The sequence below is a fragment of the Mirounga angustirostris genome, unplaced genomic scaffold, assembly GCF_029215605.1.
Source record: "Mirounga angustirostris isolate CCGP_5_RB_7025 unplaced genomic scaffold, mMirAng1.0.hap1 SCAF_14, whole genome shotgun sequence".
Taxonomy (NCBI): domain Eukaryota; kingdom Metazoa; phylum Chordata; class Mammalia; order Carnivora; family Phocidae; genus Mirounga; species Mirounga angustirostris.
This window is the reverse complement of record NW_026991722.1, coordinates 58,647,916-58,662,084: the sequence shown is the minus strand read 5'-3', so window position 1 is coordinate 58,662,084 and position 14,169 is coordinate 58,647,916. Positions and strand designations below refer to the sequence as shown.

Sequence of the window (14,169 nt, the reverse complement as noted above, 5' to 3'; positions counted from 1 at the left end):
TAGGCAGGATTCCCTGTGAGAAGTTATGTGAGTTAGTTAAGTGGCAAAGACAGAAAAGGTCCTCCAGTCTCCCTGCCCAGAGGCTTGTCCACACTCCGCTGTAGTGCCTGGCAGAAGGCCAGCAGAGTTGTGATGACAGTTGTACCCGCAGACCTAGAAACTTCGAACATCGAACCGGCCCCACCCATCTAGCAGGCTGGCCTTGTGACTGACTGATCACAATTTGCAAACTGACATTCCTGACATACTGCTTAACAGGCATCCAATGAGAGAATAAAGGAATAAAAGGACCAAAGCAAAAACGCTGCTTCCTGGACATGTGAGCCGGGAAATGGGGAACAGAAACCCTGGGCTCCAGGTGCTCGCCTCATACACAGGCTGTGGGCCTGGAGCAAAGCCAACACCCCAAGCCTCAGTGCCTCACACCTGCACATCAGGGACAGGAAGCGTACCCAGTACGTGGGCCGCACACTGCGACCATACAAAGCAGCTGGGGACGTGTTAGGACCTCCCTACTGTCATCAGGATCCAGATACTGCACTGTGTATCACAATGTAATACATTCCCAGAAGTGAGGATCAGTCATCTTACCTCCCCAAACACCTGGCCAGGACCCTGACATTGTGGGGATTTGCCTCCTTTTCTTCCATGGATGTACTTCAAACCTGGTTCGGTGATTATTACTTTTTAAACACAGAGCCTTTTATTTTTTTAATAATCCCATTCTATCGAACCATTATGGCATGCCGGCTGTGAACAAGTGATCTGTGACTAGTAACGATCACGGTTTGCGGCACGGCAACATAGTTAAGTGCATCAGGTCCTGGAGTCACACCAAGCTAGTTCTAATCCACGAAGCCTCACTTCTCAGCATGAGTGTTTGTGCATGTCCCTAACCCCTGAGCTTCAGTCTCCTCATCAGCAAGGTGGGGACAATAACAGAACTCACCCTGACAAGTCCCATAATGCCATAATGTATGCAAAGCACTTACTCAGTTGGGGGAGATTAAAGACCACCACAGATTCTTGGCATTCCTCCCATTAAGAGGTGGAGCATAGATCTCCTCCCTCTGCTTCTGGGCGGGCCTTAGTGACTTGCTCCAACAATTACACATGGCAGAAATGACATTCTGGGCTCTAGGAGCCTAGGTCACAAGAAGCTTCTGCCCGAAGCTCATGGAACATTCACTCTGGAAACAGCCAGCCCCCAGGTGACAAGTCTGCCTCCCCTGAGACTCCAGGCTACAAAGAAGCCCAAGCTAACCGCGGGGAGAGGCCACGTGGAGAGAGACACCTGGTGAGCCCCAGCTGGTCCAGCCACCCCAGGGGAGGCCCCAGACATGTGAGTGATGCAGCTTGCAGATGGCTCCAGCCCCAGCCAGCATCGGCCTGAATCGGCAAGGAAACTCAGGCGGAGCTACCCTCTGAGCCCAGTCAAACCACAGAACTGGCAGAAAAAATAATGCCTTGTTCTTTTAAGCTACTCAGTGTGGGGTGGCTTGTTACACAGCAGTGGATAACTGAAGCCCTCAGATGGTGCCTGGCACATGAGTTAGACTCAGCACATGTCAGCTGAGTCTAGGATTACGGAGATACTCGCGCACTAGCCTGATTTCCAACTCATCTATATAGCGACATCCTTCTTAATCAAAGGCATTCTGCAGTGCTTTCTTGACTGGGGAAGAACAGAGTACATTTTAGTTTCGGTGCCAGGACTGTGCACCAATCTTTCTCAATTATTACTGAACCTGCTGGGATTAGGGGTAAGGGCAATTATAAACCATTATAGTGCTAGTAAGGAAGAAGCCAAGGACATATGAAGACACAGGCAGAGTGTTTGTAACTACGCTGCTCAAAAACAAGAACAAGGATGTGCACATCTGGTTAGCGGTGACACAACTGTGGTAATTCACAAGTCAGAAGCGCAGGGCTGACGGAAGGGAAATGTGCAATGACACAATTCACATTAACAGCAGCAACGTACTCAAATCAGTAAATCATACAACCAAAATTTTAACAACAATATTTTTTAAATATTTCTATTTTTATTGTGCAATAGTACATATTAGGTTATGTTACTAAAATTAACCTACAAGTAGAGGTCTACAAACAATACAACTTGTCTGTTTAAATAAGGATCTTTCTTTTAAAAATCTATAGACCAAAAAAAAATCTATAGACCATATTTATTACTAGTTCCTTTTAAACTGAATTATTCTGGAAGATCTTTAAATGACTGACTTCATGATTCTCAAGCTTATATGAATAATGCTTTTATGAGAAGAACATCCTTTAAAAAGCCTAATGCGTTATTTGGCCACATACACAACAGAATCCAGGTATCCCTATGGGAGGGTCTAGGATTTTCAAGACTGTCCATGAGCTGCATCACACCAGAAAAAAGCAACACTGCACGGTTGAGGCCTACGCCTCCAGGAATAGCATCCTGGGCCAGCACATGGCATAGCTAAGAACATACCTCCACATTGCAGCAGACCCTGATTCCTGGAATGCAGCCTCCTTGCCCACAGTCCCGCCAACATCGGACACTTCATGAGGGACAACAGCTCCATTAACCCAGGGCCAACCTTAAAGGTTAGAGCAGTGTTTCTCAGGCTTTTAAGACTCCATAGGCTTTTTTAAGGGGAAAAACAATCCCATGGGTCCCAACGAAGACATTAATGATAGTGTAAATAAATGCAAATAATAAAAGTACACACAAACTACTAATGCTATTCTGAAACTAGAAAATAAAGATAAATGTATTAATTAAATGCAAATTAAACTATAAAACCAACAACATTCAGATGAATATCAGTCTACTGTGATGGATAATGTTGCTCTGCTGAACTGAAATAGCTCAGGGCTGGAGAGCACTCTGAGGTCAGCATACTGGCACCATGTGACGGTATGGTTCCCTCCTACTCCATACATGATCTGTCAGCAAAGTATTCACTTCTAGCTTCAAACAGCCAGAGTGGGACTCCACTCAGAGCCTAGGCCGCTACCCTCTGGTGGAAATCACCGTGACCTGGCCTTCCACCAGCTCCCCTGCCGGTGGTCTACCCTCTATGCAGCTGCTGGAGCCATCTGCAGAAAAGGGAGGTCAGACCATTGCTACTGCTCTGCACAAAACCTCCAACAGCCCTGATGCCCAGGAAATGCTGCAGTTCCCACACTGCCCTACCCACAAGACCCAAAAGACTCAGGTCCCAAGCCTCCAACTGTTCCCTTCCCAATGGTCACTCTGCTTTGGCCACACTGGCCTGCCCACTGGAGCTCAAACTCACCAGGCATGCCTCTCCCATTCCAGCCTTGGGTCCCCTCTGCCAACTGAGGAATATTGCCTCTGTGTCTCAAAGGCCTTCTCAGTGAGGCCTTCCTCAAGCCCCTACTTAGCCACCCCCCAGGCAGCACTTCCAGGGCCCCCCTCCCGACCCTCAGCCCTCCCCCTGCCCCCACCTGCTTTTTCTCCACCACAGGTGTCACCAGTACTAGGTATTTATGAGCACTGGTCACTCCTGCTGGAATGTCGGCTCCACAAGTTCAGGACTGTGGGTCCGATTTGTTACCCGCCCTATGCCCAAGCCCTGGCACAGTGCCTGGTAAATATCCGTGACGTGTCACAGGATCACTGGGTCTTCACGTGGCCCCATGCATTATTTTTGTCCTAACTCTGCCTGGGCTCTTGTCTCTGAGCCAGTTTTTGTGAGCACTTAAGTTGACACAGTTTTGTCACATGGTGATCACCCTGAAGATCCAGGATGTAATCTTATTTATTTTTTAAAAACAGCATCGAAAAAGAACAGGCACAGAAAGCTATAGACCCCCGGGGCAGAATGACAGACCCACAACTTTCCAAAACCCCATTTGGAGAGAGACTAGCTTTGAGAGTGGTGGGGAAGCCAGAGCTGTTGCTACTGCCGAGGTCACGATGAGACCAAACAATGACGTGCACAGATAAGAAGACAGCATCCTGATAAGCCCCTATAAGAAGACAGCATCCTGATAAGCCCCTCGAGTGTGTGTCCCGCTGAGGATATACCTGGCCCCTCATGGCCCAAAGGCATAACCTTCACGTTTCAAGGACCTCTCACTGTCTGAAACCAATTTACTTTCCAATTTTATTATCAAATTATCCATCATTGCCAGTAACAACCAAAGGGATCTCTACCCGTCAAACATCTCCTTGGCCCTGCAGCAAATTTTTATAGGTTTTAAATTATTGACACAAGCAATGCATGCTCATTAAATAAACCAAGGAAGAGAAAGAGTAAGTTGTTTTAATGTGCAAATTAGGCCCTGCCCCACAGGGATCACCACTTCCACAAATGAGTCTTTTTAGAACCTTTTCCTGTAGATGAATGCGTGCCGTGACCAGAGCCTCTCCCACTCACTCCCTCCACATTCCCCTCCTCTGCACTGGGCCTACACCGCTCAGCAGCAGGCACCCACATGCCCTCCCTGGTCTCTCCCAAACTCCCCAGCCCTTCATCAGGAACATGGGGCAATGAAGCATCATGTGACATCCCGCAGGGTCGCCTGGGGTTCATTCCTATGTGTGCCCCATCACACCAAGTATACTGCTGGACCATAAACCTCAAGGACCTTGTCCCCCCCTCTCTGGGAAACTGTCCTATGTGCCGATAGCCTAGCAGCCACGTAGCACATCTCCAGTGAGTAACTCTACTCCTCTCTCAAGGCACACGGCCCTCAGTTAAATCCTCATTCACTTTATACAGACCCTCATTTGCCTGTGTTACTCTCCAAAGGGTAAGCCTGGCTGGGTTTTCTGGTCTACACCGGCAGCAGGGGGGAAGGTCACCAGGCTCAGCTCAGCACACACTCCCCCACTCAGCAGTTGGGGAGCAAGTGAAGAGCAGGCTAGAAACATTCCCTCTAAGAGCTAAGCCCCAGATGCCTCTTTCAAGAAGGACAGTCTGATGATTCATAGATGAGAGGTGGGGAGAATAAGAATACAAATTAAAAGGATGGAAGAAAATGACCCTGCGGGGCAGGAAAGAACAGAGACAACAAAAAAAACATAGAGCAGGACGGAGAACTTGATGTTGACCAGAAAATTAAGAACGGTCATCTTAAACGTAACACCGAAAACAGGGAAAGAAGAGAAGCTACAAGAAGGGGAACCAGGGGGTTAAGGGAGGCAGGTAGGCTGATTTCTTCATACCTGCAGGATTTCCAGTTAACAAGAGGAAACAAGACTGTGGCAAGTTTGTACAATTTTATGTCATTCTAAAGAAACAAGGCTAAAGGCATTGTCCCGGATCCCTCGTCTTTGTGGTCTCGAACGAAAATCAGCATTTATCATTTCACTACTCAGTCATTATGAGTCAGTCACTCATAGATTCAAAATTTAATTAAAATGAGCATGTATTACTTTATAATAAAGAAAATAGTCTCAGAAGATTATTATGAAAAAGTTTAGAAAATATTTTAGCTCCTGAAATGAAAGGTAAGTCCATGAAGTCTGGAGTACTGATGCTATGCTTTTTTTTTTCTTAAAAGAAAGAAAAAAAGACTTTCTTAATTAAGCTCACCATAAGTGTAAATGCCATGGCCAATAGTTAGACCAGAAAAAACAAAAAAACAAAAAACACAGGAACACTGCTCTTCCCCTTTGCCAGCAAAGGTCAAGTGGGCAACTTTTTTTTTTTTTTTAAGATTTTATTTATTTATTTGAGAGAGAGAATGAATGAGAGACAGAGAGCACAAGAGGGAAGAGGGCAGAGGGAGAAGCAGACCCCCTGCTGAGCAGGGAGCCCGATATGGGACTCGATCCCGGGACTCCAGGATCATGACCTGAGCCGAAGGCAGTCGCTTAACCAACTGAGCCACCCAGGCGCCCAAGTGGGCAACTTTTATATGAAACTCTTCATGCACATGCGCATGTGTTGCATGCTCATTCCTCACTCTTTCTCTCTCCCTCTCTCTCTCCCTTTCTTCCCCCCAGCCCTCCTCCCCTTCTCTTGTCTTCCTTTCTCTCCTCCAACTCCCTCTCCCTCTCTCTCCCCTTTCAAGGACGTCTCTGACAGAGGCACCTTTTAGGACTATGCATTCTACCAGCAGATCCTAGTTAGAATACTGACTCCAAGAGAGCAAAAAGGAAGTGATACTGGATAATGCAGGTATCTTTTTCTTCTAGAAAAACAAATACTGTTGACAAAAAGGGATCCAGCTCTCTGCTACTTTGTTCGAAGTAGAGAAAATAGGAGGGAAATGATTTCCCCTTGGTTCTGCTTGCTCTCCCACAGGTCCCCCAGGTGCCTTTGGGGGAACTGAAAGCAGCCTGGGGCTACCTTTTGGGCTAAATCTTGAGCAAGCAGAAGCCAAGTTCATGACCTCCAGAGAAGTCAGAGCAGGTCTGAAGCTGTAGGAGCAAGGAAATACATCAGAAAAAGATTCACCGAAACAGAAGATTCCACAGTGAGAAGCCCATTCAGTGACCCCGATGTTAAATCCCCCTTTTCTTTTCCTTATTTCTGCTGACAAAGTGAGGAACAAGAAAGACAACTCTGGTTCCTCAGGAGCTACGCGACTCTCAGCAGCTCAGTGGTCAGACCATGCAACCGAAGCTGCAGAACCAAAGTCAACTCCTGGGTAAAGCAGAGGCCCCATCTGGTCTCCGCAGGAGACTGAGCACTCTCACCCACCAACCTACCTACCTGCTTCCCCCCTCCCAGAGCTCCTGTGCCCCTCCCCCAGCTCTGGGCCAGGTTTGTTTTTCCATATAGCACTGACCACCTTCTAACCAGCCATAGAATCTGTTTTCCCACCTTTCTGCTAAAATGTAGTAAGCTCCACAAAGTATTTGAGCACATAAAAAATAAGGCCATTCAACACCTTGAGAAGGTGTCTTCTCACCAAAATGCATAACCCAGAAGAAGCAATGAGGTAGCAATCAGACAAATCGAGATCTTGGGACTTTCTGCAAGACAAGTGGTCTGAATTCATGGCAGACAAAAGGAGGGGAACTGTTTAAATGGCAGACATGACAAGCAAATGTAGTACATGCTCTCTTACTGTGGATTTTTAAACAGCTATAAAGGACATTTGGGGACAATTGGAAAATCTAAATATGAACTATATGCTCGATACCATTATATCTGTGTTCAATTCTGGGGGTATTACAGGTGTGCAGGAGAATGTCCTTTCTCCTAAAAGATACATACTTAAGTATTTAGAAAATGAACATGTTAGAATCTCAGACCTGGAAAGCAATTCTGATGATTGCTTGGCCCAACTGGCATAATGTCTGCAATTGACTTTCCCTTGGTTCAGGAAAAAGAAATAGTATTATTTAACAAATTAAAGAAAGAGAGATAAAGCAAGACTAGCAAAATGTCATCCCCACTGAATCTAGGTGAGAGATCTACAGACATTCATTGCACTACTCTTTCAAATGTTTTGTGAGTTTGAGACTTTTCAACACAAAACAAGGGAAAAAGAAGTTCAAAATAAAAGACCCCATGCTAGGGAGATTGTGGGGTCAACAGGCCAGTGGTCAGCCTGGGAGCAGAAGGGCCGTGCTCCCTGTCTCCCACACCCTGCAGCCACCTCAGCCCTGCAGAAAATACCGTGAGATCCGGGGCCCCACCTGCTCTCCCCCAGTGCCTTCGGTCCATACCCACATTTCTATTCTTGTCAAAGCCCTGGGTGTCCTTTGAGGCACAGTTCAAATCCTTCCCACTTGGAGAGACTTTCCCAGATTGTTCGTTCCCAGTCCCTCTGTGTTCAATTGAACTTCAGACCTCCCACTATACCACGTGACACCTCCAGCATTCCCCCTCATCACCCTGGCCGGGAATGCTAGTTCTTGTGCACGTACCTGTCTTTCCTGCCCAACCAGGGATCTCTCCACCACCAGCAGCGACCAGAGCCCCGCCTTCCCTGTTTTCTGTCTCTAGCACAGCTAGCCCAGCAGGTGCTCAAAACAGACCTGGTGCAAAAACTTTCTGTCCCTCACTTGTCCTCACATCTAATAAGATGGATGACAGTCAGTATTTTTCATCATCCTACTCTCTTACTTCTGCTGTGCATGGCTCTGTGGCAGGTGCTGTCACAGGAATCCAAGTGATGTCACTTAGTTCACTGCTGATGGGTCCCCGTCCCAGGAACAGCAGAGGACTTCAAAAGACAAGGATCATCGAAGTTGTCCTGTCTACCTGCAGCCACCCACAGCTCCTGGCATGAAAGGAGCACTGGATAAATGGTGAGCGGTTGAGTGAATGAATGCCTATTCATTTGCAAGCACATATTAGAAATTATAAAAACGAAGTTAAATGAAGGGCACCTGGGTGGCTCAGTCAGTTGAGTGGTTGACTCTTGGTTTCGGCCCAGGTCAAGATCTCAGGGTGGTGGAATGGAGCCCTGCTAGTCGCTCCGCGCTCAGTGAGGCGACTGCTTGAGATTCTCTCTCTCCCTCTGCCCCTCCCCCCTCACGCTCGCATGCACGCGCATGCTCTCTCTTTAAAATAAATAAATAAATCTTTAAAAAAAAGATAGATTAAAGTGTAATATTTGCATAGACATTCAAACACTAAAAGTAGTCTCACTTGTTGGACACAATTAAATTTGAAGACCTTTTCTAATTCATGAGTTCAAGATCTTTTCATGTCCTAGCATCTTAAAATGTGAAGTTTTCTATTTTCCAATGGCAACGGCCTTGGAGCAGTCCTGAAGGATACAATACACTCACGAGAACAGTGACACTGGGCCAGGGCAAGGGGTGGGGGCCACATGCCTGACAAGGGATGGGGAGGGGCCATGAGAAGTTTAAAAATGCTCCCCAAGGGACTCTGACGCACACCCAGAGACGCACGGAGCTCTGGAAGCTGAGGGAGACGTGTGGCCATGCTGACCCTGAACAAAAGAGGAACAAAGAGACCCTGGGGAATTCCACCCGCCTGGCCTGGGTGCTCGGTGTTACTATGTGTTGTGTGCTCCTGGGAAGACATCCCACCATGTCATTTATATTTATTTTCAAGCCAGAACCACACTTTCCACAAAGGGTTCAATTTAATAGAGGAATCAAGTTTGGTAAGAAAGAAATTAAGTTGGGGTGCCTGGGTGGCTCAGTCGGTTAAGCATCTGCCCATGGCTCAGGTCATGATCCAAGGGTCCTGGGATCGAGCCCCGCATCGGGCTCCCTGCTCAGCGGGGAGTCTGCTTCTCCCTCTGCCCCCCTGCCCCCCTGCTCGTGCTCTCTCTCTCTCCCAAATAAATAAATAAAATCTTTAAAAGGAAAAAAAAGAAAAAGAAATTAGGTTTCTAGCCTGTCTGCACCCTCCCCCACCAGCCCCACCCATGCAAAACTGGTTTTTCAATTGAACAATTGAAAATGAACATGTTAGAATCTCAGACTTGGAAAGCAATTCTGAGGATTGCCTGGCCCAATCCTCCCCATCCTACCCACTCCTTCCTTCCACAATGACCTTAACAGATTCATATAACCTTATGAACACTTCTGGTGGTGGGATGCTCACCATCACTCAAAGCAGTCCATCTGAGGTTCCACAGCTCTGATTGATCTGCTTACTGTGAGCAGAAATGTGTCCCACCCTTGGGTCCTGGAGCCTCTGGGGATCACACAGCCCCTTCCTGTGAAGGCCTTGCACACGTCTGAAGTCTCCACTGCCCAGATGTCACACCAAATCCCAGGTGTTTGCTCTGTGAAGAACCACCACCCAGATTCTAACAAAGGCCAGAAGGCTAGGCCTCCCTAAGCTCCTTACCAGAAGCAGGACACCCTTGGTTGTCTTTTAACCATGCCACTCAGCTGCTGAGGAAGTGACAGAAATCTCTAAACTGTCGTCAAGACAACCAAAGTCCAAATACAAATCTCTTTGGGATTCCATCCGGAAGCAGTTTTTAAGTGTACACACCCAGAGGAAATAATAAAATAAAAGAAAGCTCCTCTCCTCCCCCTCCTCTGGCCCTCCTTGGACTCCTCCTCTTCTCCCTTCTCTCCTTCCCTCTCTCTCTCTCCCCTTGCTTTTTGCCACGTGGTGATGTGTGTTAAAAATGCATACTGGGAAGCTTCCCACCTTCGGGGGTTGGAACAGCTGCTGCCTCAATATTGTTTTTGTTAGTTTTTTTTTTTTTTTAACATACTCTGCTGTTTTTAAGGGGGTTGTTTTTAAGCTACATGTTTCATAATACTAGTTTAGGTTACAAAGTGGGACTCTTGGCACTTTATTGACAAGAACAAGACTCCTGGGTCCCAGGTGTCTAATAAGGACCCTTTCCCAGTGTGTGCCCCTTCAAACACCTCGTCCTGCATGGCTGGCTTCCACAGGTGGCCTGCCTTATCCCAGGAAAGGGCATTCACAGAGGCCTAGGAAAAACATGAGAGGGTCCACCCATGAAAATAATGAGAGCCAAGAATTTATAACAGGTAGCCTAAATAAATCCAAAGCTCTGAAGTCCTTGGTTTTTCTAAGAGCACAAAGCATTCGGAGAATGTGCCACGGACTGCCGTGGATTCCATTTGGGAGCACTCACCAAAAGAAATAAGACAGACAAGCTGAACCTCAGAGTCCTGAAAGGCACAGGTCTGGGTAGAGAAGACATGCCTTCTGGCTTACTCTGGCTTCAACCTGTTGCAAATGACCCTCCTGTCGGGAACCTCCAACCGCTAGAGGTTGCAGACTACAGCTAAGAGGGATACAAGTCTGCACTGCCCGTGCCTAAAACAACCTTCTGCCTCAAACGGGAAGTGTACCCTCACGTGTAACCAAGGAGCAATCAGGGCAAATAGCCAGGCACAAAAACACCAGCCCCTCATACTCCCCAGTGAGACAGCCAGACTTCAGTTAGGAGGTCGGCATTCTCGATCACCTTCTCAAAGGGGCCAGAAACAAAGTAATAGGAACAGAGGGCCTGGCTTGTAGGGTCTCAGTCATACTGAGACTTCAGGGAGATGTGGTGGTGGCTGAAAAACAGGAAGCTGAATGCTAGCCACACACAAGACTTCATCCAGAAAAGATGGCCCTCCCAACACAGAGAACAAAGAAGCTCAGGACTCCTGATAAGATTTTAAGGGGACTTTCAGACGTGGCCTTGATTCCTTCTTGTAGTCACTGACCTACAAGGTTCTTTGTCAAATCAAGAGTGAACCCCAAGTGGTTAAAGTGGCTTTGACCTCCCCCAAATGCTATCTCACTCAGACAAGGCCCTCATACGGATGAGCCACTGAGAATACAGCCTATCACACACATCTTGCCCAGGACAGGCCCGGCCAAACCACACGACTTAACAAATTTTACTCAGTGTGGGTGACAAAGTCATTGGCCCTCTGATCTAAACAAGAAAAAACCTGGAGCCACTCAAAAAAACAGAAGGCTGCAGATGTGGTATTACATGGATGAAGCGTCAAAGCCTCCAGCTGCCCAGAAATACCTTCTTGTTCCGGCAGAGCTCTTTCCTGGTAAGCCAGTCTCCTACCAACAGAGCCCCTGCAAAGACCCAGCAAACAAGGGTGAGGCACCGTCTCCAGGAAGCCACTAAAAGAGTATGCTTCATTCTTAGAGATAAAAGAAAAGAAGTAAAGGGACTTCCTCCAGCTATCTCATCTCCCAGGCTTGCTAATTGTCACCCAGGAATCACACGTTAGCAGGAAATGGTACCACGCATCTTAGCAGATCATCTGGTATAATCCTCTGCCTTAAAAGGGAAGATGTTATGATGTCCATTTTATAGATGAGGCAACTGAAGTACTTGCCCAGAATTGCACAGCAAGTGATCCATGTCCTTGTAGAAGGATATAGAGACCCATCCCTGAACAGTGAAGATAATTCATGTTATGGGTAGGGCCTGAGGGAGAAAGCATGGTGGGGGGGGCGCGAGAAGGCAAAACATTTCCTACTTCATTTACTCCCAAGGCCAATCCCCGTGCACACAACACACGTCAAAGTTGCTCTTGATTCCTTGGGACACAACATTCCTTCTAAGTCTCTGAAGGCCTTCCATGAGGCTGAAATGACCCCTCGCAAGGAAAACACGAGATGCCTGGAATTTATGTCGGGACTACGTTGGAGAGCCTGGCTGAGAGTGAAAACCACCCCTGCAACAGAGGAAGACCAGGACAGGATCCTTTGCAGATCCCAGCTGTGGCTGAGCAAGCCAGGAAGGCGGGCACACCAGGGAGTTTGTGCCCAGGCTAACAGCAAAGGGAGGGCCTTTGCCAGGTCTTCTGGAATTCTAGCCAAACCGGATGATCTAGTGTAAGTGACAGTTCTGGCAAAAGACAGTGACCGGAGACAGTCAAGAACATTGTCCAGCCAGAGGTTCCAAAAGAGCCTAGATGGAGCCTAGACACTTGGCTGGTCTGGTACAATTCAATCCTAACCTGGAATCATTTCCTCATTATAGGAGTCTCTACCTCCCTCCTGATAGCCAGTTAGCACTTCTTTTAAATAACAATGTGTCTCCCCCTTTGCTGCTCTTTTTGTAGGAAATAGTTTTCTTGGGAGACAGGATTTGCCAGGGGCAGTACCCTCGGCATCGATGCCAAAGGCTGCTGGAAACACGGCTTAAAACCAGCTCTTTCAAAAGAAGAAATTCTGGAATTTGATGTGGGCACCCAAAAGGAAATGACCCTTGATATTATCTGAGCTCTCGGCGGCGGGTTTCCAGAGACTGTCCTGCATCACCTGACAGGTCTGCCGAGGCGAGGGGCTGGGGAATTGGTTTCTATCTGTGTTTCTGGCTTCTTTCCCATTTCCTCAGACCGAGAAAGACCCACTTTGGGAGGGGAAGCGGTGATCCGGGAGACTTTCTCATCCTGCCTTCTTTCTCCGGAGCACGGAAGTTTCCGAGGCGCTAAGCTCTCCAATGCTTATCCCTTCGCCTTCCAGCCGGGGCATCCCCTTGCGTTTGCTCGCCTTTGGCTGGGCTTTCTTTCTCCCCACGCCCTCACCGCGCCCGCCCCCCCCCCCCAAAGTGAATAGACCCATTGCCTCCGGGAGGCAAAAAAGATCTGGAGCCTTGGCTGAGTAACCTGAAGTTTCCGCCGGAAGGAAATTATCAAAGGCGAAGGAGAAAGCCCTCAGAGGCCGGAGGGACAGCGGCGGCGGCGGCCAGGAGCGGCGGCCGCGCTGCCTGTCCTCGCGGAGGGTCCTGGGGCCCGGCCTGGCCCGGCCCGGCACGAGCGCCGCGGGGCCCCAGCGGATCCCGGCAGACGCGGCGGCGGGGTGAACGAGTGAGAAACTCCGGGGCAGGCTCGAACCCGACCACCGCCGGGCTGGGAAGAGGGGGCGCACGGACAAGGGGGGCGCAGGGGACGGTGGGGCGGGGGGGGGACACGCACGGACGTGGGTGTCCCCCGGCGGGTGGCGGCGCAGGACTCACCCCGAGAAGACACACTTTGAGCTCCCGTATCGCCATCATGTGCTCGGGGCCGGACCGGGCAGGGGCTCAGCATCCTCCGGGGACGGGGCCGCGCCGCGCCCGCGCCCAGCCAGCGGCCTCCAGTCTCCGCCTTTCGCTCGCTGCAGCCCGCGGGCGGGACCGCCGCCGAGGCTATTTCTGGGCCGCCGGCCCCGCCGCGGTTGGTCACGTGGCCGCCGGCCGGCTCCTCCCGGGGCTTCGGGTCTAACCTCGAGGGCCCCCGGCTCCCAGGAACGCCCCCAGACGGCGTCAGCCACCCCGGGGCAGCCCCCGGGACCTGCGGCGTCACTGGCAGAGTGCCTCCTCCCTCAGACCTACGCAGCGGCCGGACCCTGCTCTGCTGAGCCCGCCTCTGGTATCTGCCCCTCCAGCCCCGCCCGGCCGCAGTGCCCCGTGGAGTGTAAGGAGGACAGGATCTCCCCGTGGGGGGAGACCCCACGGATGGCTGCGTCCCCGAGGATTCCATTCCTCATCTCCAAGTGGATGCTGCCAGCTGAGGTCCTTTATGCGGGAGCACTTCGAAGTCCGCCTGCAGTCCCATCGTTACATGACACCCTAGGATCCCCGCAGAAATGAAGCCAAGACATAACTGTGAGGATGAGAAGGAACAGTTAACTTTGCAACCCACCTTCTCCTGCAGTTCTAATGCGAGGGTTTCGACTAACTCCCGTGTAGTTCTTGAAAATGGTTCTAGAAGCAGGGGGTCTGTAACTTCCTCCAAAACAGATGTGTCCCTGCCTGAAAAAGGAAACATGCATTGTA

The 14,169-nt window shown here is 49.3% G+C and overlaps 1 protein-coding gene across 3 annotated transcripts in view; it reads right to left on the bottom strand.

Moving 5' to 3' along the window:
- The window catches only part of RAB31 (RAB31, member RAS oncogene family), a 149,281-nt gene extending 135,548 nt beyond the window's left edge, over positions 1 to 13,733 (bottom strand). For 2 of the 3 annotated variants that reach the window (XR_010407325.1, XM_064577927.1), the window contains exon 1: positions 13,369 to 13,733. Coding sequence is in view for 2 of the 3 variants with exons in the window: in XM_064577927.1 (XP_064433997.1) it covers positions 13,369 to 13,407 (39 nt within the window). In the remaining variant the exon portion in view is untranslated. The remainder of the gene's footprint in view (positions 1 to 13,368) is intronic. The other variant, XM_064577926.1, reaches the window with a different exon arrangement.
- Between the last annotated feature and the right edge of the window lie 436 nt (positions 13,734 to 14,169).